The sequence below is a fragment of the Ambystoma mexicanum genome, chromosome 1p, assembly GCF_040938575.1.
Source record: "Ambystoma mexicanum isolate Mex_15411 chromosome 1p, UKY_AmexF1_1, whole genome shotgun sequence".
In the NCBI taxonomy this organism is placed as follows: Eukaryota; Metazoa; Chordata; class Amphibia; order Caudata; family Ambystomatidae; genus Ambystoma; species Ambystoma mexicanum.
In genome coordinates, this window is record NC_090921.1 from 964119057 (window position 1) to 964145750 (window position 26694).

A 26694-nucleotide genomic window follows, 5' to 3' on the forward strand; every position below is an offset into this window, starting at 1 on the left:
AATATTCACTTAATACAAGATGGCAGATATGACAGAAGCAGTGATATAAAATAGCGCTGATGATACATAGGCAGTAATACATGTTAATGATAGTTGGTGTTCCATGGTTACAGAGGAACAATGTAGGATACTGTACATTTGGAAGGTGGTCTAGTTAAATAGTTTTGTTTTTAGCACCTTTCTGAAAACTGTGAGGGATTCTTCGTTTAAGCTAAGTGGTTCTTATGTACAGTGTAGTCCTCAAGAACCCAAAAAGGAATACCCACACACAGTTATAACAGTTCTTTATATAAATATGGTTTCAATTATATACACAATCACACACTTTGTGCTCAGGTAATTCTAAAATGGTAAATATATACAGTCTTTGTGGTACCACTATTACTCTTGGATTCCATTAAAATGCATCAACTGCAGACAGTTTCAAATGGCATATAAATCAATAGCAACATGTATCAACCATAGAGTTTGGATAGGAAATAAAGGTTTAAACAGTTGGCAGAATACTGGGCCCCTACCACTTGGCACAGTTCTGTGTGAGGATCCCCCTCCACCGGGGATACCTGTAAATAATGCAATTTAACAAGCCCAGTCCATATATTGTTCAATATAGTCTTGTTCCCTTCTACAAATGTTCTACTACCCCCAATTACCTGGTTTAGCAGAGTTCGTCGACGGATCCTTCTTGAGTGAACTCCCTTTAAGGCAGAAGCCACGGATCATCGAGATCCTTCGAAGAAAAGGGATGAGCAATGTTATCAAGGCAGCAGCTCGGTCCTAGTGGTGCTCGTCGACGGCCCACGAAGATGAGGTGTGCGGTGCAACTCGATGACTATATGTTTGCTGCTGCAAAGAGTCAATGAAGAACAACGTATGCCCAGCAAGGGCGTCGGGTCGTCTGCGAATGGGACTCGACCACGACTGGCTTTCGGATCTTAGTCTGCGTCTTTGAGGACTTCGGGTGGCGGGAAACCCACTGGCAGATTCTCCTCGGTTCATTGGCAACCTTGACTTTCTCCGGCGGGACAAGGCAGTCAACGGTGATGAGCAAGGGAGTCCTTGATTCAAAGTGTCTTAGGCAACGGAGCGTTGCCGCTCCGGTCGACGAGATTACGCCGGTGAAGTCCGGGCGCTTCGCTTCAGATTCCTCGGCCGTCCCTGTCTCCGGTCGGCAGCCTTTTGAGGACGGACTTCCCGGGAGCCTTGGTGAAGGTTAGCTGGTGCACGATGGTCCCTCGTAGCTAGGGAAGAGGTCCCCTAGCCAGGTCCTCCCTTGGATCAGTTTCTTGAAGGCACAGCAGCTTTCAGATTGTGTTGATGGGAAACAGCGGTTCACCTTCTTCCGGCTCAGCTTCGAGTGCAAGCATCAACTTTTGACTTCAGCTTCTGAACGATTCCCATCAGTGAGAGGCCCCCCCAGATATACCGTTTGGTCTCCCATTCACTCTGCTGGGTCACACTTGGGTAACCAATCATTCAGAAGGGCATTCATGCAGGCAAGCAGCCAATCAGGCTGACAGTGCATTCAGGCCATTCTCCTCCCTCCAGACACTCGCAACAAGCAATGTGTATTGGACAAGCACCCAGCCATTCAGCACTCTAAACTGCATTCATACCAGTTCTGAGCAGGGCTGTCTCATTCATTGCGTTACATACCAGAAACCCATAACATGGAGTGCATATTGGACACACCCCATTCACCCAGGTCCCACCCCATGGGTGTACCCACAAAATACAGTCATTGGGAAGGCTCCAGCCAGTCTGGCCTGCAATGCCCCACAATACCATATATGGAACTTCCACCCAACAGCCAGTCAGGGGGAAGGGACAGAGTCAGGGCTTCCCAGGACTTGGGAAAACAAGGTAACAGGCAATGGAAAGCAAGCAGCCACGGGGGCCATGCTGTCTCCTATCAGGAATCAAATGATACCAATGGCAGGGCCCGAGTATCCCAAAATGGAGGAGACTCAGAGCACATGTCGAATTCAGCATGGAGCTGCCACCAGCCCATAGCCTGCTCTGTGGGCCACCCACAGGTTCCCAAAAACAGAGGTACAGGGTTGTACCCCCACCCATCGGTGCCATAAGGGTATCCCAAGGGTCTGTTCACCGTGACCAAAAAGAGGAGACGCTACACTGCCAGGAGTCCCACATGGATTCCTGGGCAGAAAACAATACAGAACACACATGAAAAAGGAGTACAGGACAAGGGCAGGGGGGCCCTGTTCCTTCCATGCATTTCCAGTATCACAACCTGAACGCTGGACACCACCATTTAAAACTACAGAAAGCTTCAAGGTATATTACGACCTTCTCCACGCACCCGGGCCGGGAAGATACAAAAAGTTAAGAAACTGAATATCATCCGCAGAGGCGGTGTTCCAGCAAACAATTCAATCAGTCCTGCTGGGCCTCCCAGTAGTCCTCAATGTCAGCGATGACATCCTGGTGTACTCAAAGGACAGGGAACAGCACCTACGCCGACTGGAAGCCGTCCTTGACGGCTAGATAGGGCCGGACTGACGGTCCACAAGGAGAAATGTAGATTCCTTAAGAAGAACTGACTTTCTTTGGCTAGGTCTTCAATAGTGAAGGGGTGTCGGCTGACCCCCTCAAAGTCGCAGACATCAAAGGAGCGACACTGCCAACAACACCCACAGAAGTGCGTCGTTTCCTAGGAATTGCCACATACTGTGGCCAATTTAGCCACCATCTAAGAAACCCTGAGGGAGCTGACCAAGTACAAAACCAAGTGGGACTGGAGCCATCACTGACAAGAAGCCTTTCAACAAATCAAAGACTCACTGTCGGCAGACACGGCCATGGCCTATTACGACACCACTCTGGAGACAGAATTATACAAAGACGCAAGCCATTTCGGCCTGGGAGCAATCCTAATACACTTGCAAACCAGAAAAAAAACACTGTGGAAAAACCCCACAGCTAGCCAGTAGCTCTCAGTATGTATTCCCTACAGAGTGACTATTAGTTGATAAAATAAGTATCAGGTTCTTATTTTCTCTGTATGATTCTCGAAATTAAGTCCTTAAAATTGATGTTATATTTCAAAAAAACAATATGAAAATATTTTAGTGCAAAAAAGGCAAAGATTTAATGTTAAACAGTGAGGGAGGCCAATGTGTGCCTCATCTAAGTAAGAGCTGTAATGCCAATGCATTTCTACACAATCACAGAGAATCACATAATTTGTTAAATATGTCCATGTCATAATGATACACAAGTGATCTGGAAAACACATGGTACATACCCGATTTCAATTGTGATGCAGACCAAAGAAGGATGAAAACAGAATACAATGTTAATGCCTAGTGTAATTCAAATATGCTGCTTCAGAAATTATGTGGGACAAGGTGGAAAATACCTTAATTGGTGTTGCAAATCAATCAAAATCAAAATCTCCTGCCAGAAATGAATGAGTACAAGCGCACTCGATCACATGTGCCGTAAAGTAATCTTAGGCCATTAAGAGTAACTGCAAGGCATACAATAAGCGGTGTCGCATAGCAATTTGCTATGCATTTCTGTCGGTTTGCTAATCAAATGGACACACGTCTACCAAAGATAGCTATTTAAGTTGCCCTCTTCAATGAAAGCACAGCTCGCCCTGCATTCCTCTCTTGCCCTCTGTGCTCTCTTCTCCCTCTTTTCTCTGTCACTTCAAGTCCTAATGGAGAGAAAGTGCATGAAGTGCTAGGCAAGAAATTATTTTTCAAATAATTACAAACCAGAAATAAAAATCGGGATGCAACTTTTATTAAGCTTTCTATACATGCTGTCTGGCAAAGACCAGTATATGTCAACTTTATATTTTATTTAAAAGAAAGTCCTGCAATTCCATTCCTAAAATGTAGCTTGTTACATACTGAAAAACATTGCATCATCTCAATGCTTTACAGTACAGTTTAGGTTAGTGTATCCACATTTCATTGTCAACTATATTTCATTTTGTTGGGGATGATGCATCATATTGACAAGTGAACACTTTTGAAAATGTACATGATCGAATGCTTTTGAGAGCAAACCTAGTTCTGTTACCTGCAGGTTGCACACATCTTGCAACTGGTGCTCACCCATGCATGTACCCATACTCGCATACATACCACTTGACACTCTATTTTATCAACCAGTTGCTTTATACCAGGTACCCTGAAATTGAGATGACAATCTAGTTTCCCCAGTTCTCTGCCTGCTACGCAATCCACTCTAAGTCTGTTTCCTTGTACATAAACAAAGCGAACTAAATGCTTACGCAAAGTAGTGATGAATAGACCCATCCAATCTGTACATCTACAGATCTATTGCAATACCAAACACTGCAGTTAGCCTCCAGAGCTTGCTTCGCTTTATGATTAGGACTGCATTATATCTAACCACCTGCAGGAGACAGCTGGCCTAACTGTTTCACATGACGGCCAGTAGCATTTGCAAGAGATGTTTCTAACTTTTATTTAACATTTACTTTGTTTGTAGTAAATGTCAAACAAAAGTTTCACTGTGCATGGCTGGCCCCTGGGTGGCATCACTGTGCCAAACAAAGCGGGTGTGTAGTGACATGAACCATTGTACACTAATCACATTTTAAATTTGTTGTCCTCCATTGCTATGGGTCGAGTGCATTTCTCTTAGGTTGAATAGGGAAACTAAGTTACCCGACCTTTAGGTCTAGCTGAATTTTAAAGAATTTGCAAGGCCTGACTCTTCTAGCTCATGTCTTATTTCAGCAGTATGCAAAACTGCTGTATCATTGAACATTTCATGTCTTGGGTACTAATAAACTTCTGATGACATGAACAATATTAGTACAAAATTGCTAATCAAATGGGTCTGTTTGCTAATAAAAAAATAATGTTAAATTAGCAAACTCTGCTAATCAATGTATGCCTTGAACTGTGTGTAGGAATTATCAGCAATATGCGAGTAAATACCTCTCGTGATTTCTACGGACGCCGCTTACCTGCTGCAGCTGAAAGTTGCAATCAGAACACGCGGGATGTTAATAAGATGTTGCCATGGTGACTGCTAGGACAGACATCCCCAAACGGGGAAACCAAGCCAGTCGCATACGCATCACGGCCCTGACACCTATGAACCAACGATAGTCGCACACAGAGGAAGAGGGGAAATCTCCGTTCTAAGGGGCTGCAGGCATTTCCAACTCTATGGTCGGAAGTTCAAGGCCTAGACAGATCACAAACCTGTTACAGATTGTCACAGATTCAGCCCCACACCCTCCAGCGAGGATTGTAAAAGGGCTACTGCACCTGCACAAATTCGACCTGCTCTACCAAGTGGGAGCAGACAACCCAGCAGCCTTTTTGTTCAGACTCAAGATAGCAGCAACAGTCCAAAGAGACGGAAGATCACATCTGCCAAATTGTGGACACTATGAAACCAAGACCGGCCAGCAGCCCTCCAGATAAGGTGCGTATGAGGCCTTTTGATGCATAGAAATCTTAGTACGGCCCTTTTAAATTCTTCCTTGCGGACCACTTACACAGGCTATTTATGGCTGCACCCAGAGCTTACTGGTGACAGCCTGGCTAGCAGCAGCTTGCAAATCTACTCTTACTTTAACAATCCACTAGTTTCTTGAAAGAAGCAACTGGGACGGTCTTTTTTTAAACATTCTCCTGTGTTAATGATTCTATCAAGATAATATTTTGAGTAATGTAAAAGGGAATTTGTGTTTTGTTCAATTGGTTCAACTGCCTACATTTTGTAGGTTAGTGTTATTATAGCATCTTGAAACACAAACCTGGTTTTCACGTTGCTTTAGGACACAGGTAGTGTTGTGTAAAATGAAAATGGTCTTAAACAAGGGCTGCATTTCTGCTTCATTTTACTCGGTCTAAACCCACTTTAATAGAGGCAAAGCAGTTGAAGCAGCATGGGCCTTTTCATCACAGAAGCACATCCAATTGCATTCAATGGCTTGGGGTTCTTGATGTCTTGCATTTTTCAGGAGAGCCTCCCAGCAAGCAGTAGGCTTTTTTGGAGAAGGAAAAACCTTTTGGGTGTTCTATATTAATATGTGTTTTTTTTGTAGTCTTAAGATTGCATGTCATGTGTTAGCGTGCATTAAAGGGCACTATACATAGTTTTCTTAGAGAGCAACAAATAGTTAGCATATGGTCTGAACTTTAACTCCCTTTATGACCACCCACCGCAAGCAGGTATATTTGATACAGGTAGAAGCACTGCTGTATATATTTTCAGTGGCACAGATTGCACACCTTTAAAAAGGAGCACCCAATGGTAAAGCAGCACTAGATTTGTAAATGTAAAAGGAATTTTCAGCTTTTTGGATAGTTATTGATGCTATGTTAAAAGCAAACAGAACAACAGGAGAGGAAGAGCAACTCTCAACCTAAGCAATAGAGGAGAACAAAGGTGTGGCAGGCGGGGGAAGGGACAGAGAACATACTAGACAATCCAAAACAGGAATTTGAGTAACAAGAAGAGAGAGCAATGAGCTACATGTTATGAAAATGTACAGCGCGCACATCCACCGGAGACATCTTGACGCAAGGATGTTCACAAAAAGGACCAAATATGCCAGGACTAAAAAAAAAAAATACAAAAAAACAGAACGACAAAATGGTTCTCAGTTTTAATGGAAGATAGGGCAACAAAGAAAGCGAGATGGGAAACAGAGTTAATAATAGGACAAACACAAAATAGGAGTGAGAGATAGAAGCAGAACAAAAGACCTTTAGAGACCGTAAAATAAAAAACACAGAACAGCAGATGGGGAAAGATGGAAATAGAAAAGCAAGACTAGGGAAGGGTAGGCCAATAACATAAGAGACAGTGTAAGAAAGATAATCAAAAAGGAGTAGCAACCACAACCGAGAAAATGTTTTCAAAAAAAGTTATATCGACCCATACAGCAAGATATAGGTGGAAAACAGCAACAATACAATGCAGAGATGTGAGAGGACAGAGAAACATACCGCAAAATGTGACATCGCTACACTGAGAGGCAGAAACATCAGAAAGTGACAGACAGGGGAAACATGGTGGCAAAGTGAAGGAGAGATGGGGCAAATATATGGAGTGGCTGTCAAGCAGGTAGTGCCAGGCAGCAACAGTAGGCCCGAGAGGAAGAGAAGTGATGCCAGTAGAGTGAGGGACTTGATTTATGAATCACCCGATTGAACTAGCTGGCATCTGTAGTAGCTCTTAACAGAGTTTGTGCCCAAGTATCATGAAGATGAAGCTGGGTAGTATGCATCTACGAGGTTTGTGCAATACATAATTTAGAACCACTTTGAAATACAGCTATTTTGTCACTAATGTTTTCAAACAAAGTACATTTTACGCACAAATTCGACAGTTGTCGGACACTTTTTACTCTCTTGAGAAGGAGGAAACTATTTTTACTCTTGAAATTGGATTTACTTTCCAATTCTAAAAATTGGGAGTAAAATACTATCTGGAGCACTGGCGGAAAGCATCGCGGACGCCATACAAGAGACAAACGCTGACCCGTGCTGTGACCTTGTGAAGAACGCGATATTAGCAGGCGATTGGAAATTGTTTCTCCACAACCGCATGGTGGCAGCCAAAGATTTCCTGACGGGGTATTCACAGTCCACCAGGAGCCATCACTCACCAATGACGAACTGATACGGAGAGGCACAAATCCTTATCCCCGCCAGCCTACAGGACAGAATCACCACCCTAGAGCACCAAGGAATTGTCAGGACAAAAGTCTGCATACGACATGGTGTGGTTTCCTCAAATAGACACAAAGGTCAAGAACACAATATCGCCATGCCCCTCCCTCTACCCCCCGTGTCAAGGGATCAGCGCAACCCCAAGACCCGACCAAATCCAATCGGCCCTGAGGGGCACAACACGCAGGGAGGCCATAAGCATTGACTTTTGCACAGTGCAGGAGGCCATATACCTACTTGTTGCCATGGATGCCTACTCATGCTACCCTGAAGTGGAATCATACAATCCACGGTGGAGGCAGCCATTCCGTCATTGGAAAAGATATTTGCCACACATGTGCTGCCAAAATACAAATAGAACGACAATGGGCCCCCCTTTGAGCTCGCGAAATACCCGATGACCTGCATAGCCACCATCTCCACATAACCCCAAGATGGTCGCAAGCCAGCGACGACAAACGTTTTATTTAATTGTTTTTTATAACCAATTAAATGAATAAATTATGGAGGGTGCTGATTTCCTTGCGACCTCACAAGCTGTGTTGCGGGTGAAGCGGAAACGGGGCACGGATCCGGCTGGGGACAATCAATAAATTGCTGCGCAGAGCAAAGACCCAAAGCAGCCCATGGAAAGTCGTACTCTATCGATTCCTGAAAAACTACTGGCCGACACCTCACACCTCAACTGACACTCCCCCAGCCGACCTGATGTACAAAACCCTGTCTGAATTCCTCCATACATAACCACCCGAGCAAACCAACTGAACTGACCGCAAACCCATTCCAGGAGAGTGGCAGCCAACGAGCACCAAACTCTGGGTTAAAGACACTCGACACAAGGTAGGAGATCAAGAGTTAGTCCTGCGAAATACCTCAAAGCTAGCGAGCCAGTATGACCCCCACCCCATGGATGGTGACCCTGAGGAAGGGGACTCTCGTAGTGGCCAGCCGAAGACAAGACTATTACAAGAAACACATCCTGGCACAAACGCATCCCCAACACCATGTGGTTGGAAAGCCAGGCCCAACGACAGGACGAGGATGATGAAGAGACAACCAACGGGACACAAAGCATGATGGAAGAGACTGAGCATGGACCCTACCCCGAAAAATCACACAGGGGCAGCAAGTGTGCCAACCAGCCCCGCCGAGGACAGGGAAGAAGAGGGGACTGGGAGCCCAGCCCCCGGACCACCCCAAGACACAGCCGATATGACCCAAGCGTAGTCCCAAGGTTTTGTATGTGCTGGAGTCGGCCTCCAGCCGTTACACACGCACACAATCACACGCACCCATGCATGCAAGGAGACACGCCGGAGACGTGCGATGGCTCCGGTCTCCGGCGCGAACTGCCGGGCACCGCCTTTATTAAACTAATGCGCATGCGCGAGCCCCGTGGCTGCCCGCGCATGCGTACTTGGTGTACGCAGTACACAACATCCCTCCTTTTCCCCGGAAATAAACAATTAACACTTCATTGCAGAAACACCAACAATTAACAACGGACTGCAGAAGTACAACCTGGTTCCTTCTTCGGGTTTGCAACGACACCTTTCCCACCTATGGTGCAGGGTCCATGATGAAGTCTCTGAACCTCTGGGGAAGTCGTCGTCCGGCCCGGCTCGGGTACCGGGTTGCCCCATCACTAGGGGCCTCCGATGTCTCGTGATCTGCAGTTGGGGTGGCTTCTTCCACTTTTGTCTCTTCCCCTTGTTCCGGGACTTGTTCGGTTGTTTCCTCGTCATTCGCGGCCTTGATGCGCTTGAAAAACGACACGTTTCTGGTGACAGTTCCTCTGGCATTGGCGGCGGTGACCATTGTGCCTTTCACGTGTGTTACTCCCAGTGGTTGGGTCTCATAGGTTGTCGACAGCTTCCCTTCTGCTCTCCTATTTCGTACCAACACGGTATCCCCGACCGCGATCTGTTTTTCTGGCAGTCTCCTCCGCGCTGTTTCATTTTCATTCCTCCATGACCTTTCTAGTTGTACTTGGTCATTGTCTATTACTCCTGGTTGTCTCCCCTCTGACACCGGTACGAGTCCCCTTGGGATCCTCTTGAAAAGTGCCTCAGCCGGGGCTATTCCAGTTGATCGATGCGGTGTTGTGCGATACTCCCGGAGGAATTCGACCAAATTCCGGAGGAGGACTTCCCCACCTTTTTCGGATATGCGAAACACCTTGTTTAGTGTCCGCATGAAGCGCTCCACTTCTCCATTGGCTCTTGGCCAAAGCGGGGTGACCTTTCGGTGTTTTATGCCTCTCTCTTCGCAGTATCGAGCAAATGATTGTCCTTGGAAAGGTGACCCGTTGTCCGAACATAATTCAAGGGGAAAACCATGGGTAGCAAATATCTTGTCCAAGGCCAGGGTGGTGTGATCGGTGGCCTGGGACTCGACCAGTTCCACCTCTGGATATCGGGACCATTGGTCAGTCACTGCTAGGAAGTGTAGACCTCTTCCGGTTGAGCCAAAGTCGGCATGTACTGTCCCCCAGGGTGAATCGCTCCTTGCCATGGACTGAATCGGGGGTCCCTTCTCCGCCGGGCTCGTTGCTTGGCACGGGATGCAGGCCCTTACATACTCTTCCACTTTCTTTTCCAATTCCGGGAACCACACTTTGAGTCAGACGTGCCTTCATTCTGGTCATCCCTTGGTGTCCGTTGTGCGCCAACTGAAGGACCTTCGGCACGAGTGACCTGGGGATCACAATCCGGTGCCCTCTCAGCAGGAGACCATCGACAGTCACGGACAGCTCGTGTCGTGCGCCCCAGAGCAATTGCAGGTCCCTTTGCGTTTCTGCGTTTCTTCGGGCATTATTCAGGAGGAGTTCCTGCCATGCTCCTGTGGCTACCGCCCCTTTTACTCTCAGAAACGCCTCGTCCGAGTTCGATTCGCTGGCAATTTCCTGTCTTGTCAGGGCAATGGGAAGCGCCGACTCGACAACCATGTGAATGGTGTCCGTACAGTTTGCAACCTCCGTAGTGTCTCTGGGTCTTCCTGTGCCGGGGTGGCGAGACAAATAGTCTGCAGGGTTGTGCGTGCCTGGGCGGTATACCAGTTTCACCCCGTACTCCATGAGGGATAGCATCCACCTCTCTATCCGAGGTGGCGGTTTGGACGAAGCGCCAGCCAGGATGGGCAGTAGGGGTTTGTGGTCCGTTACCACAACAACTGGTTTCCCCAGAATATATAATCTAAAATGTTTACAGCCCCATAGTATTGCGAGGACTTCGCGTTCAATTTGGGAATATCTTCTCTCTGTGTCTGTCAGAGCCTTGCTGGCGTATGCAACGGGTCGCATGGATCCCTGTTGATCCGCCTGCACGAGAACGGCCCCAAGTCCCACTGGACTGGCGTCCACTATGATTTCGGACTCCCGGGCTGGGTTGAAATACGCCATGGTGTCTTGTTCAGACAGGGCGTCCTTGATGGCCGTGAATGCTCTCTGTTCCTTGCCAGTCCACGTCCATGCCACTTCGTTCCTCGTGAGTGCTCTCAGGGGTTCGGAGAGAGCTGCTAAGTCTCGAATAAACCGCCCACAGTAGTTCACCATCCCCAAGAAACTGCGGACTTCTGCCGGGGACCTGGGAGGTGACGCTTCTCGAATGTCTCTCACCTTCTCAGGGTCAGGGGATATGCCTCCCGCATGGAAGACAAATCCAAAGAATTCCAGGCTGTCCTTCAGGAATTCGCACTTTTCTTGGTGCAGCGTCAGGCCAAGGTTGTGGAGCCTTTGAAAAGTGTTCTCCAGGCGCTTGATGTGCTCCGCTTCAGATTTGGCAAAGACTAGTATGTCGTCTGACATGTTTATTACACCTTTTAGTCTGGACAGAGCTCCCCTGATGGCATTCTGGAAGACTTCTGCCGCCGAGGAAATTCCAAAACTGAGCCTTTTATATTGGTACAGTCCTTCATGTGTAGTAAAGGTTGTAATATATCTGGACTCTGGGTGGAGCTCCAACTGGTGATAACCCGCTCTCAGGTCTAGTTTCGAAAAGAATTTCGCACCCTGAAGTTCACCAACGATGTCGTCCAGAGTGGGAGTAAGATGACGTTCTCTTTTTATGGCTAGATTTGGAAGTCTCATGTCCACACAAATACGTACAGCCCCAGGCTGTTTGGGCTTTGGAGCCACTACAATGGGAGAGACCCACGGGGTGGGCCCTTCCACCTTTTCAATGATATCTCGTTCCACCAGGTCTTGTAGCTCCTTTTCCACCTGAGCCCTCAGATGAAACGGTATGCGACGATGTTTCAGCGCTGTTGGTCTGACTGACTTGTCAATGTGGAGCCTTATTGGCTCCGCCTTCAGTTTCCCTATGCCCCTGAAGAGCTCTTTAAAGCGTGTCAGCAGGCTGTCCAGATCCGTGTGATATACAGCAAACGTGAAATGAACCAGGTTGAGTGCTTCAGATGCTGCGCAGCTTAAAAGAGAGTACGGACTGACGTTGGTTACAAAAAACCTCGCTTTGATGCTGTTTCGGCCATGGGTCACTGGGGCTACAAATACCCCCTGGATGGGTAGCGGGGTATCTTCACCAAAAGCGTATATCTGGGCTTTGGAGGGCGACAGGGTGGGTGGGCCTGCCAGTGAGTTGTAATGTCTGTCCGCAAGTACACAGACTGAAGCTCCCGTGTCAATGAGGACTGGGGTGGGAATCTCTCCAATGTCCACAGTACATATGGGCCTTCATCTGGTGCCGGGGACATTTGCGATGCTGGAAATGAAGAAAACTTCTTCCTCCTCTTCTTCGGCAATGTTTAGGTCGTGCACGTCCTGTTCAAGGGAGGATATGCTCCTTGCCGTGCGAGCACCTCCTCTACCGGCCCTCTCTGGTCCTCTGCTTGCTGCTACGGGCATGGCGGCTCTACACATCCTTGCGTAATGCCCCGGTATCCCACACCTGCCGCATGTTCGTGATTTGGCTGAGCATTCGCCCCTGTGTGGGAGGTCATATCCACAGTAGGAGCACCACTGAGGTGTACCTGAAGTCGTGGGTCCTTCACCCTTCTTCGGTGTCCATCTGGCCTTCCCAGGTGTAAACCGTCCGACTGCTAGAGCCTCCTCCTCGTACTTGGAATGTGTGGCCGCGTCCATTTTCGATCCTCTGGCCTCCGCCAGCTCATACGCTCTTCCCATGTCCAGGATTTGCCGGAGGGTCAGCCCTGGTTCCCTCAGGACTTGTCTCCTCAGTTTTCCTGAGCAGCAACCTTGCAGCAGTTGGTTGCGGACCATTTCCTCTTCGTTGACCCACCTGCAGGAGCTCGCTAGGTGTCTCAAACGGGCACAAAACTGGTCCAGTGACTCTTTGCTTCGTTGTTTTTCTGCCCCCATGACAAACCTGTCGAAGTCAACATTGGCCAATGGTAGGAAGTGATCCCGAAGTGCTTGCTTGACAGCGTCATACGTTGCCACAGGAATGTCAAGGGAGTCATATATTTTCTGGACTTCAGTGCCTGCAGAGTACATCATGATGGCGATCTTTGCTTCGTCTTCAGTCTCCCCCGAGGCTCTGAACATCATTTCCAGTCTTTTGACCCATGTGAGCCATTTTGAACTGCCGGGCACCGCCTTTATTAAACTAATGCGCATGCGCGAGCCCCGTGGCTGCCCGCGCATGCGTACTTGGTGTACGCAGTACACAACACAAGGCCCCCCCAGGTAGGATGACCTGAGCATAGCCCAAAGGCTCCCTGGCAAACTTAAGGACAATGTATGTTGATATGGACTCAGAGTTCATCAAATAATGTGTGGTTGGTGTAATGCTTATTTTGTGAAAAGGAGAGGAATGTTATTATGTACGTGTCACGTCACCGCCATACGTGCCTAATCTCCGGGTTTAGACTCACGCGTTTTATAGATTATTGGGATATGGGGAGCTGGAGATGCAAACGGGAACAAGTTGGCGATGCCATTTGGCACGGTTTCTGTGTAAAATGTGCACGCTCTGCATTATGCACAGTGCAGTGGAAATTAACACGTACATCAGAAATACAGAGTCAGCGCGGACCCACAATAAAATCGCTTTGCCATTTCTGAATTTGCACAGAGCAGATGGCAAAGAAGCTGAACGGGGCAGAATGAGGCTATTAGAGTTCAGTGCTGGATCTGCAGGTTCATACACGCCAGTGATGCTTCCAGTCCCAGCTCTCACAAAACATTGTGTGGGCGTGGCATTGCGAACGGGGGCGTGTCTTATTTAGCAGGTGCGAGTCCCCGTTCATATCGCCAGCGCCACCCATCTACAGGCATTCTAGTATCCAACAGTTACTGTACTACAATGCTGCTCATCAGTTTTTCAAGGTTGCTGCAAGTTTCCACTCACCTGTGAACAAACGGTGGCTGCAAGCTTGAAGACAGTTTTTTCAACTTCAAGAGCCGGGGACAGCGGCTGATCAGAGCTTTCGTCTGAACTCAAGCGGGACCGCTTACAAGCCAATACAAGCGCCTCAGCCGGATCGGCGCCCCGTTTCCGCTTCACACGCAACACAGCTTGTGAGGCCGCAAGGACATCAGCGCCCTCCATAAAAAGCTGACGTGAGAACGTCTATCTAGAGATCCTTGTCGCTATTCGTAGGCGGTGTTGGATAGCTCTATGATAGTTGTCTCGCGAGAACATTAAAATTACCGTCACTGATCCACTAAACGTGCGTTGATGATTCTGGCAGCATGTTATGAAATAAAAGAAGGACACGCAATACTGCTGGCTTGATAGGTGACCGCCGCGCTTTCACGCGACCTGCAAACCCGAACAGAGGCTTCTCTGTCCAGCTAATAGATAAACGCACTCCATGTGGATTTCAGACAATGCTTGTACTAAGGAACGTGGAGTAATTAGTTTATTTACCACACCAGTTACGTGCTTTATATTATTGTTAAAGATATATTAATTAAGTAGCACATATAATTAATACTTTTCATAGTAATAAATGTATTCAAGATCTAATATAGAGCAAGCAAAATACGCATTTCTTTACAAAACACTGCCGTTTTAAGCTGCTGAGTGATAACATAAATACGATTGGACATTCTAAAATGGCGCCGTCACTGCACTATCGTATAAGGCTTTCCCAGCTTGACTGTCTCTATCTCTTGCTCTCTACAGTGTAAAATGCTTTCAGTGCAACTGATGTTATGTGTTGTGCAGCATTGCATGCTTGGAACATGGCTGCTCCCTTGTAGGCAACGCAGAGCTGAAGATCAGACTGACTGGTGCTCGTTTTTGTGTTCAAGTATGTTTTATTGATTTTAACAAGGCAGGCAATAGCATAATATCCGTGTGGTGCAAACACCCAGTAAAACTGGTGTTCGTATAGTAGTGAGTAAGCTAAAGTGGTGGTGTAGTTACTAACGGATTGGGACATGTATAATCGAATGAACATTTAAAGTAGTATATTGTGCTAGAATAACACAAACATGTAGGTAAAGAGGGAGGGGGCAGGGACTTGCAAATAACCACGTCATGTATAAGTGATAAGGGCTTGGCAATTACCTCCTTCTTCCAAGTTCTTTCTTATGAGGTACTGTAACATTTATTTATTTATTGGGTATTTATGATGCACCTATACAGCCAAATGGTGTTTCAAGGCGCATCAAGACAAGGGAGGAAAGGTACCGGGAAAAAAACAAAAACAATGGCGGTTCCTACAAGGTCGTGAGACATTTCGGAGTGTGCAAGTGCAGTAACAGAAGAGGTGAGGAAGGGATGGGGAGAAAGGGTAAAGCTCAGGCGGGAGGGAGGTGAAGGGTACAATTAAGTGAATAGGTTGACTTGCGCTTAGAGGAGAGGGTGCACACGAGGTGCTAGAGGAGAAGCGAGAAGGGCAAGGAATGATTGCAGAAACCACTAAGGCTGGAGCAACGGAGGTAATGTCATACTTGCTAACATTCTGTGACCCAAAAGATGTAGGATTTTCAAGTTTGAAAAATAATAATTCCCATAACAATGACATCACAGGAAAATGCAAAACATACAAACAGCACAACATGGAAAGATGTTAAAATGTTAAAATTGTATAATTCTGAATGCTAACACCAAATTGTCGGCAGATGCTGTGTGATGGTGTTACACTCTGCCACTTGCTTTCACTGCTGTTTCACCTAAGTGTTGTACCGGCAAAAGTGCAGGAGAGAGTCACGCGGCTGTCCGGTAAGTGGGTTGGTCCGAGTGCAATCACCTCCCAGTCCACTGTATAGACAGACTAATGTGTTGCATGCTCTGTCCTGGATCCTGCCTTCAAATCACATAAGTTACTTGCCACTGTAAAAAGCAGTAGGATCTGTCACTGAAATCTGTAGGTGGTGGGGCTGCTTCAAAAGCAATAGCCTTCTGCCTAAATCTGTAGGGTTGGCAAATATGCAATGTTGTCCATGACAGTTCTGGAGGAGCAGGGGAAACGCCTGTTTGGATAAGACTCTCACAGAGTGGGGCTGTCCCGAGACCTCACCAGGTAATGAGGGAGAGAAGGAGGGCAGGGGAGTGGAGGGCCAAGGGAAGCCTAAGAGCAGGTGAGGGAGGAACAAGAAGCAACTTCAACACAACAGCAATGCAACCATAGGATAAAGGGAGGAAGCCTAGATTTCACATACAGCAGAAAAAGCAAGAACACCTAGATGCAAGATACCTGGATAGGGCCACATGCCCGAGATGGATAACATACAATTGTGGGCGACGTACAGCAGACTAAAGCATTGGTAAAAGGAGTAATGAGAGAGTTGGGACAGTTTAATAGGGGTCAGTAATGGCTGTTCCCCTTGCACTTACCTTGTCAGTAGCTGCTAGTTGATGGCTGCGCTGCATGCTCCACCTGTGAACACCGACAGAGGCTTGAGCTGCTACTGAAGGAGCTGCCCTTCACCCCAAGTGCTGCACGGGCAGGGGACTGCCCTGGGACGGTTGAAGGAATAGGGATTGAGGCCCAATCGAAGGCTGGGAAGGCAGGGCAGGAGGCAGTGGGAGAAGGGGAGACACAGAGAGCGTGAAAAGCAAAGAAACAGAAAATCAGGTTAGCAAGGCCCCAGCCTTGATTACCTCACACCAGGCACATGGGTTGCGTTTTCCTGAGTTGTGTTTCACCTTGGTGTAAAGAAGGTGAGGTGTGTAACATCCTGACTGACTGCACTTAGTATATAATTAAAGGCGTATAGGAATTTAGGAAGCCCCAGATTCCAGTGAAGTCTGTTGGACAGGACTTTGGGTTAGGTTAGGACCTGGAACTGAATAGATGTATTTACCTGTGCTCTCCTGGCAAACTTCTGATCTTGTCTCTCTAACATGAATAAAGAAGTTATTTTTATACCTACTGTGTATCCTGGTGTTTCTGCATCTTGTATCATCTACCTGGAGTCCCACGATGCATAATTTCACTGCCAACGAGTTTTAAAGCGATCCCCAAGTGCTGGCTGAGGTTGCAGGAAGAAGAGGCATTCTGAAAGAGGGGGCAGGAACTGTCCGAATGCTCTGGCAAGGCGATGCAAGGATGCTGAAGGTGGTGCAGAGCTGCTGAGGGTTCAAGTAATCTCAGTATCTCATCATTTGCTCCAGTGCTTCACAAAGGTGGGCAGCGGCGGAAAAGAGATGCAACCAACTGCGGGTGTAATAATGCCAGTGCTGCTATCAGCTGTCAAGAGACAGCGTCAGGCTGGAGCAGGTTTAGAGCATCGAGCTGTCAAGGGACAGTGTGCAGATGAGCGGGCAGATCATCGGAACCTATGAGAAGGAGAGATCCAGAAGAGTGTCTGTGCTATCCAGAGTCAACTGGGGACAGCAAGAAGGATTACTGAGACTCTAGGTACAACATTTCCACAGAAGCCGCTGGTAGGCAGGGAGCTCCACTGTGCTCTGTTTCCTCCAGTGGAGTGATGACGTCAAGTGGCTGAGAGGATTCACTGAGGGTCTGTTAGAATCCTTTCACCATCTTACGGATGATGATGCCTAGGAAGTTCCAGTCGCTCGAGAATCACCTCTTGGGTTTTGATGATATTCCGATAGGTTGGAAAAAGGTACGTTGCAACGTGGTGATGTCCATGGGGAGGAAGTGCTTCTGTGATGATTCCGGGTTGGCTGTTTAACAAGAGTGGTGCGAGGCATCAGCAACATACTAATCCATTATGCAAACCACTGCAGCAGCGATTGGGCTACTGATGGATTTCTGTTTAAGGACATGGAAAAAAAAAGAAAAGACTGCATCTCGTGTGTAGGGTTTGGGTACCACGTGTGTGCAATTACAGAGGATTTCTAGATAAACCGTCAAACTCCATGAGAGGTACTGTATATATGGAAGAATGATTAAAGTTCAGCCACTAAAGAGGTATTTTGATGATGCTGTGAATATTACTTTATTGCCGGTACAAGTATTTTAACCTGCACAAGAGGTATATATGGAACCAGCTTAGTGACTGTAAATGTTATTCATGTGGCGGATTGAGGAAAAAAGATACTGGATAACGTTAAGTGTGGAGGCAGCACAATTGAACTTAGATGTTATTTGTTTGGCCAAACAAGAAAGGCTTGTTTGACTATAACGTTAATTACTGAAGCAGCACAATTGACTTTAAATGTTATTGGAAAGCATTGAAAAGTTCTGAGATGATAATAGAGCAATATTGAATAATGTATTGTCATGTAAATGTCAAACGGGCAAGCTGCAACATGTAAGGCAATTTTACATGTGCAGTGTTGAAAAGGTAGGATGAAAACATAGCATGTTACCTAGGAGAAATGTTTGATCAAGACTGCTTTTTGGTAACGTTTTAGTACTAGGGGAGGTATCTGATCATTACCATCCTTTGTAACCATTTAACCATAGGTTCAGGTTATTCACCTATGGTGTATGTGAGGGGGCACAAAAGCTTATTGAGTTTTGTATTACAAGAGGTAACATTTGCAGTCATGCTGTATGCGTGAGTATAACAGTTTGTTTAACAATGTATGAAGTGTCAATGATTGTTAACTTATTTGATTACAATTATTGCAGATTAGGTTAAGAAATTCACAGTGGAGATGAAGTGGATGAAAAAGTGTAGATGAAGTTATGTAAACATGGTGCAGATGCAGTTAAGGATTCTAGTATTTTAGCACTTTCTGTGTAGCTGAAGATATAAATTATGTATTGTGGTGGAAAAGTGCAGATGAAGTTAATCAACATGTGTGGATAAAGTTAAGGGATATACAATGTTAGCACTTTCTAATGTCACTGTGCAGATGAAGATACAAATGAATTATTCTACTGAAAAGGGCACAACATTTTATAAATGCAAGGTGATAGTAAAGGGCACTACATTTTATAAGCCAATGCATAAAATAAGCATTGTCCCGTAACAATTTGCTATACAATTCTGTAGGTTTGCTAATTAAATTGGCTCATGTGTAGCAAAGCTAGATATTTAAGTTACCCTGTTCATTGAAGGCGCAGCTCATCCTGCGTTCCCTTACATTAAGGGCTCTCTCCAACATCTTTTCTGTTAACTGCATGTTTAAAGGGGCTAACGTAAAGAGAGTGCAGCAGTAATCCTCTCATCCATGCTTGAGTGCCAAAAGCCTGCGTTGGAGTGCTAGGCAAGATTTTTGTTTTCTTTTTGAAATAAATGCAAACCAAAAAAAGTCTTCAGGATGATACCTTTATTAAGTTAACTATAATCTCTCTGGCAAAGACCAATATGTGTTAACGTTATATATTTTTTAAAAGATTGTCTTGCAGTTCCATTCCTAAACATTTGAGCTGTTACATAATACATAATTACAGTATTGCTACTGTAAAACACTACATTGTCTCCATGCTTTACAGTAAAGTGTAGGTTAGTTTATCTAAATCTCAGTGTGAACTATATTTCATTTTGCTGGGGAAGATGCATCATACTGACGAGTGAACACTTTTGAAAACATACATTATTTTTTTATTTATTTATATAGCGCTCCTGACCCAAAGGTATCTGGGCGCACATTTACAGGTTAAAATTGAACTACAAGTGGTTTCATTATCATTTAACAGGATATATACAGTAGTCATATTTACATGTTACAATTGATGTACAGATAGTTACATTTTCAATTTACAAAGTACATACTGTAATAAGAAGAGGCATATATAAGTGCAACGCAAAAATGTAATACAGTGGAGATCAGTTATGGTGCCATGCTTGGCATATTTACAGTGCAGGGTCGTCTAGGTTCCTTACAAGTTCAGTAGTCTGGGATTTGGATCCTGTTTATTCCTGTTTGAAAAGCCAAGATTTTTGTTTTGTTCGGAAGGCCCAGTAAGCAGTCTCAGTTCTGAGGTCTGATGGCAGAGAATTCCAAAGTTTGATACTTGGACTGGGAAACTCTTACCCTCTGTCTTTTCCAATTTGTATCTTGGTACAATTAGTTGGTTGATCTCGGAGGCTCTGGTAGGTCTTTTCGATTGGTTCTTGGTGAATTTACAATTTAAGTATTTGGGGGCTTTGTTCGACAGGCACTTGTGGGTTAAAGATAGTGTTTTAAAGGCGTTTCTGTTCTTCACTGGGAGCCAATGGACCATTTGTCTAGTGGGAGTAATGTGGTGTAATACTTGCAATCTGTTAAGGTTAAAGCAGCTCATGCCAATATATAGGGCGTTGCAGTAGTCCAATTTTAATAAAATCAAGGCTTTAGCCAAGGTGATGCAGCTGACGGGGCAAGGAATGGCCTTCAAGCGATGATGAGTTTAGCTGTGTACGCTACTGAGGAGGCTGTAGCAATAACTTGTTTGGTTAGAGAGAGTGTCGAGTCCAGGTAGATACCCATAGTTTTGATTTTTGCGACTTTGATAGTAATAGTATCAATGACAAAGGATTTGAACTGTTCTGGCAATTTGTTTAAATGGTTTTTGGAACCAATCAATAGTATCTCAGTTTTGTCGTCGTCAAGACGAAGGCCATGTATGACCATCCACACCTGAATAATTTGGTATATTTCGCTTAAAAGTTTAGAATCGGTGTCATAACAACCCGAGAGTGGTATGAGTATTTGGTTGTCATCTGCATAATTAGTGTAGGTGACACTCAGACTGTCAAGGTGGTCAAATAAGGGCTTTGTAAAAATATAAAGTTGGGAGGGATGCAGGATCCCTGGGAAACTCCACACTGAACAGGCACTGGGTTGGCCGTTGCTGTTGGGGCGAAGACTCTCATTGTTCTATTGGAGAGGAAGGATTTAATCCACAAGGGGGCTTTGACGGAGAAGTTTGCAGCTGAAATTAGATGTTTGCACAAGATATTGTGGTTGACCACGTCAAAGGCAGCGGATAGGTCTAGTAAGAGAAGGAGGGCAATGTTGCCTTTATCCTTTAACGTATCACACGGCCAAATACATTTGATGGCAAACCTAGTTCTGTAACTTACTGGTTGCATGCATCTTGCAACTGTTGCTCAACCCATGGGTAAATCCCATACTCCTTAACATTTGATCTGATTGCCACAAACTACAATATTCCGCCTAGTTCTCTGCCTGCAATGCCATCCACTCTACTTAGTGTCTTTTTTCCCTCTTACATAATGAATACACAAAGCTAAGGTTTACACAAAGTTGTGTTCAAAAGTTCCATCCAGTCTCTACATTCACAGATCTACTGCACTGCCATTCACTGTAGTTAACCTACAGTGTGTTACGCACCAACAAGGATCGATGGGGTGCCAAGAGAAGGCGAGTATGGATTCCGGCCTGATCAGCTTGATTGAAGAGCCTGGGTTATTCCTTAACCCAGGCCTCCTCACCTGAGTGAGCGCTTTCCCTTGATGCACCCCTCTGCTGTTTTCCAATGCCAGAAGAAGGGGGCAGCAAGGCATTGGTTGTGCAAACCGCTTGACTGTTGGGGCTGGGCGCGGGATCCCGGAATCCTAACAGTATCCACCCTCAAAGGCAGAGGCACGCCCCTGGAAGCATGGAAGTCACGCAATAAGTGCTGGCATTGATATATTGGTTACCGCTTATACTCTTGTGTTATGACATATATTGTGGCACTAATTATGGTAAGTAAGGGAGAACCAGTTGGGTGAGAGCAGAGTTTAGCGCTTGTTGAAAGAGGGCTGAATTCGTTGTATATGCAGGCCTGACATGAGAAAATGTACCTGCAGGAAATAAATCCCAGTGGGGCTGTTGTAACTATGCGGTGCACGGAATGCGCACGTTTTCACAAATAGTATTGCAGGTGGGAAGTAGTTGCAGGTAAAAATGTCCTGCTCTTAGGACTGTGTTTGCACTGATTCCACTAAAAAAGTCCCAGAAGGTGATCAGCAAAATCTACAGGTGGCAGTTGGCAACTCCCAGACTCACCTAGAACAGTAGTTGCAGGCACCGATGTGCATCTCCCATAGTTTGTTTCAGGATATCCCTTTGGTCTTTATGGGTACCAGTGGTTAAAGTCTCACTTTGTGAGGAAAAAAATAAAATAAAAAGGTTTGCAGAGCTCCGTGTCCGCCACACGTGATAGAGGCCAGTTGCTGGGGGGCAGCCATTGCTGCGCGTGGGTGTCACTCGTCGTCTATGGTGCATGAGGGGCACTGCGCTACTCATGTCGTGCTGGACCTCTGGGCTCGTGAGGGCCAATGTGCACAGCGAGCTGTCCGGGTCTTGCTGAGATTTACGGATGATCAGTTCAGTAGTGAGGTTACTAGCTGCCTCCTAGCCTCACTGGCGTCATCAGTCCTCTGTGCTACAAAGTCAGCCAGCCGGCTGAAATCCACCACAATGATCAATGTTGGCTAATGCGCAGGGGATATCAAACAGCCCCCACAGTCACATCCCAGATACAGAGGATTACTGCATTCATTTTCGGATGGAAGCTCAGGAGAAAGACGGAGCCTGCTCCGGACATCTTTCCTACACAGCGACCATTTTGGAATCATCAACGTGACATTTTAGCCTTTGAACACAGGCTGAACACATTACTCCCTTAAGTTCTTAAATGCCTTTCACAAGGAGTTATTTCCATAGTTCCATTTTCCATAGAAAAACACAGCATGCTACCTGTGTGCCTCCTCTTGCGCCCCCTTGAGCAAGCTGCGACAAACCTAGCATGCCCTCGAGGCAAATGTTCTCACACAACGTATTCTTAGTAGCGTTCAAATGCTTTCCACACAGCCTTCACTAATTAGCGTTCATGTGCAGCAATAACTTTCTTCACCGATGGCGCTCATGCGCCTTCTTCCCCTTCTCCCGATAACTTCACTTGAAAACCCCAAATGAGGCACTTAACTGAAGCCTGAGGGGGCCGGATGGCACCTCCGCAGGTAATGATGAATCTGCGTTGAGCGGGTAAACCCGTGGTCTCATTATCATTAATGCTTGCGTCTCATGCCACGAGGGAGAGGAAACTGTGATGTCCTCCTCCACTCAACCTGCACAGCCTCTACCCCCCCCCCCAAAACCCCCTCCCCGGTCCCGGTTGTCCTCCAGCACGCCTTCCTGCTCTTCTATGGCCCGTGCCTGCAGACGCCAAAATCACCAACACGTGCAACAGTTTTATAGGCACAAGCATTGTGCGCACTCCAAACACCCATGAGGATCATGGGAATTTAATTCCTTAGTGCCTCCCAGCCTGTACGCAGCGTTTTCTCATCTGCCTGACACCCCATTTCCTCACAACACTGCAAAACAAATATATCAAATGGACTGCATACCATCATTGGGATTTTGTACATATCTGCAAAAAAGACAAAGTGCAAGCTAATATAGATAAAACAAGTTTGAACGCCAAAAATGTTATAAAGGACTGACATTTTCTACCATTTGGCAAAGGTCTATCTTGTGCAGACCTGTCAGTTCATATGTGAGTGACCGACAAACGACACCATTGCCTTCATTTCAAATGTAAACAAACAAGTAAGATGGTCAGCTCTAATGTTTCTACTGATTACATGAATATCATCATTATCTGTTAGAAGTGGATTGTCTAACAGGGAAACACAGGTAGGACTTTATAAACCAGCTGTTTCAGACGTTGGGAAGGAGTTCCTAAAAGGTCATCAAAGGCTATCACACTGTGCACCACGAAGGAACAAGGACTAGACGATGGGGCTGACCCACAAGATCTTGACCTGCCTAGGCAAGGAAGCAAGCAGAAACGTTGATGACGTTGCCAAGACTATAACTCTAGTCTTTGGCCCTAAAACATGTCACTTTGTCAAGTTTTACAAATTCTAATGTTCTCTTTTTAATGCTTGCTTCAATAATTTGGAAGCAGAGCTAAATTACAAAGCTATACTGCCTTGGAAACTAGCAGCCCACAGCTTTCAGGTGCCTTCCCGCTTAGGCAGTAAACTGCTCATGGGGCAAAAAATTGGCACTTTATTTTTCAAATTCCAAATTCAAATTTGTTCACTGTGTCAATATTTTGGGGGCTGAAATTAGCTACTCACATTTTATCAAAGTATATTTTGACCCATGGGAGTAGATCGCTTTTAGGTTATTCTTAGTTAACAGCCCAGATATGCCGTGAACATTTTCATAGAGGTTTTAACCATTTCCACCTAATATTATTATTTTGCTTTATTAAGTCAGATTTCTCCAGTAACTTCACATAATACACATAATATAAATACAACCATAAAACCGTTCAAAAGACATCTTGTAAGGAAGAAAGCACCATACAATGACAACATAGGATTAAATACACGTAACATGCCTAAAACACTAATATCAATATGACAAAATTAGAAAGCACAGCTTCTAGTTAGTTTGTCTCGGCGAGACAATGCTTCCCTAGCAAACTCAAGCAGATTAAAAATGAAATGCGCAACATCACAATTTAATCCTGGCTTGCAACATTGTGTTACTACTGACTTCTGCAATTGTATTCGCTCTCCACCAGTTCCAATCTACACTGGCTACCTGTCAAACAGAGAATCTCACTGAAAGCTTTAGGCCTTACCCACAAATGCCTAGCCAACCAAGCCCCCCGTATCTCTGCAACCGGCTATCTCGCCACACGCCTACCCGCCCTCAAAGAACCGGCCAGACCCACTGTTTAACTATCCCCAGGTTCAAACTACAAAAAGCGGGCGGATCAAGTTTCCCCGTCCTAGCTTCCAAGCTTTGGAATGCTCTCCCCCTCACCATTAGGTCAGAAGAATGCTTCAGTGCCTTCAAGGCCAAAACAAAAGCTTGGCTCTTCAATCAGCCTTGAAACCTTGACTGTTTATGTGTCTGTAATGTGCCTGCACTAATCCTTAATCTGTAATTTATGTATATAGCCGTATGTTCTGAATACTTTGCATTGTACCTATAGTTTGAATATATGCATGTTTGCTATGTAACCTGCCCAAGTTGCGCCCTGATGCCTCCGGGCCTGAGGGAGCGCGTTACAAATAAAACAAAAACAAATACAAATACTCTTGCTTCTCCACTCTTTTTGACAGCTTACTCTTTTCTCTTCTCCCTTTTCCTATCTCCTCCCCTTACTTTCTTCTATGCACTTACTCTATCAGAATTGTCCCTGGACCTAATATGATAGCAACCTCGTCTGTTTCCTCCACCCTCCCATTACTGTTTTTTTCCTCCCCGCCATCCCTCCAGCACTATCTGAAATGTCGTCAGGTCTAGTATGATAGTCGCTTGTTTTGTTCCTCCCCTGCCTTTCTGCACCCCTCTCCCTCACCTTTTGTTTTTCTCCGGCTCTACCAGAAATGTCGTCAGGCCCAGTACGGTAGTCACCTGTCTGTTTCCATTTCCTTCCCACTCTCCCCCCTCCCTTCCTTATCTATGTCTTAGTTCTTGCACTATCTGAAATGTCGTCAGGCCAATTACGATAGTTAATTTCACATCCTTACTGTTCATGGCCAGTATGAATGTGGTTCTATTTTCCCTTGTTCCCTCCCTTGCCTTGAAGCGCTTTGAAACACATAGTTTATTTATATAGCGCCTATACACTATCATATCATATCATATATCACTGTTAAAACCAAGCCTTCTACATAAGCTCTAATATTAAACTTCAAGAAGTGTGGTTTCAGCCACTTTTTCTGTAAAGTGATATATTTCTTAAAAAGTAGCAAAAATTGCCCCACATCTTCATCTGTTCCCATTTTACAGTTACAGCTCGGTGATGAAGTCCCCCCTTCCCATTGCCTACTGGTGTTTAGTGGGAGCTTGTTAAGAAGCCTAATTATCTGCATGCTTCTCCTACAATCATGTGATTTTTATTTTTTCTATCCCCCAGCACCCCATCTCCAAGAACGGCATCATTGTATTCTACAGCCTAAGCGAGGGTAGACTGCCCACCTTTTCCCAATCCACTTTCCTGTCATGTAGAAGGGCTCTTCGTATTAGCACCTTTTTGGACTTTCTAAAATCATGGAGATGTAAATCGTTCACTTGATGAAAACCCGACTTAGTTGACAGTTTGAAGCCTTTATTATACCATATATATTTCTTTTTGACTTCTGAGTTTACTTTTTCAGCGAAGGTTTTTTTTATATTTGAGTTTTTTAATCCTGCAGCCTGGGTCATCAAGAAAAAAGTTCTGAACCTCAGATTCACAAAAGCGGCTTTATTCGTCATCCCCCCAGTTCTAATTAATTGCACCGTTTGACGTTCCGGGGGGAGGTCAGTTAATTTTGTCAGCATTTTGTTCTGTAGCACAGCTATAACCCCAAATCTCGCACGTGTCTCTGGGGGATAGCTCGGGGGCAACATGCTCGCCTTGGAAGCAACACGACACTGAGCACCACAGTTTCGATCCCCGGGCCATGCTTAGAAACCTCTGGGTATTAAGCGCGTTATAAATAACCTATCGTATCATACAGTAGTTTCGGACCTACCTTGGCCGGATGTACTTCTAAACATTCCTTAAGTATGCATGCACTGCATTTGTAAAAAGAAAATGTTCATAGACCTTCCATTCGAACTGTAGCTTTCTCAGCTGTGATTTTAATGACTTGTCCATTTCCACTCCTATCGAATGTCGGGACAAGATATCAGTACGAGCCCACAACATCTATTTTTTTTCTCCGTTCAAATAACATGCACAGTAATTTCCC

General features: G+C 45.6%; 2 protein-coding genes across 3 annotated transcripts in view; one reads left to right on the forward strand and one right to left on the reverse strand.

Moving 5' to 3' along the window:
- Positions 1-14382, reverse strand: part of SLC7A6OS (solute carrier family 7 member 6 opposite strand) — a 184909-nt gene extending 170527 nt beyond the window's left edge. The window contains exon 1 of the mRNA XM_069653667.1: positions 14027-14382. Within this exon, the coding sequence (XP_069509768.1) occupies positions 14027-14227 (201 nt within the window). The 5' untranslated portion in view covers positions 14228-14382. The remainder of the gene's footprint in view (positions 1-14026) is intronic.
- Positions 14383-14796: 414 nt separating this feature from the next.
- PRMT7 (protein arginine methyltransferase 7) overlaps positions 14797-26694 on the forward strand; it is a 936033-nt gene continuing 924135 nt past the window's right edge. For both annotated transcript variants that reach the window (XM_069653680.1, XM_069653690.1), the window contains exon 1: positions 14797-14933. The gene's annotated coding sequence lies outside the window, so the exon portion shown is untranslated. The remainder of the gene's footprint in view (positions 14934-26694) is intronic.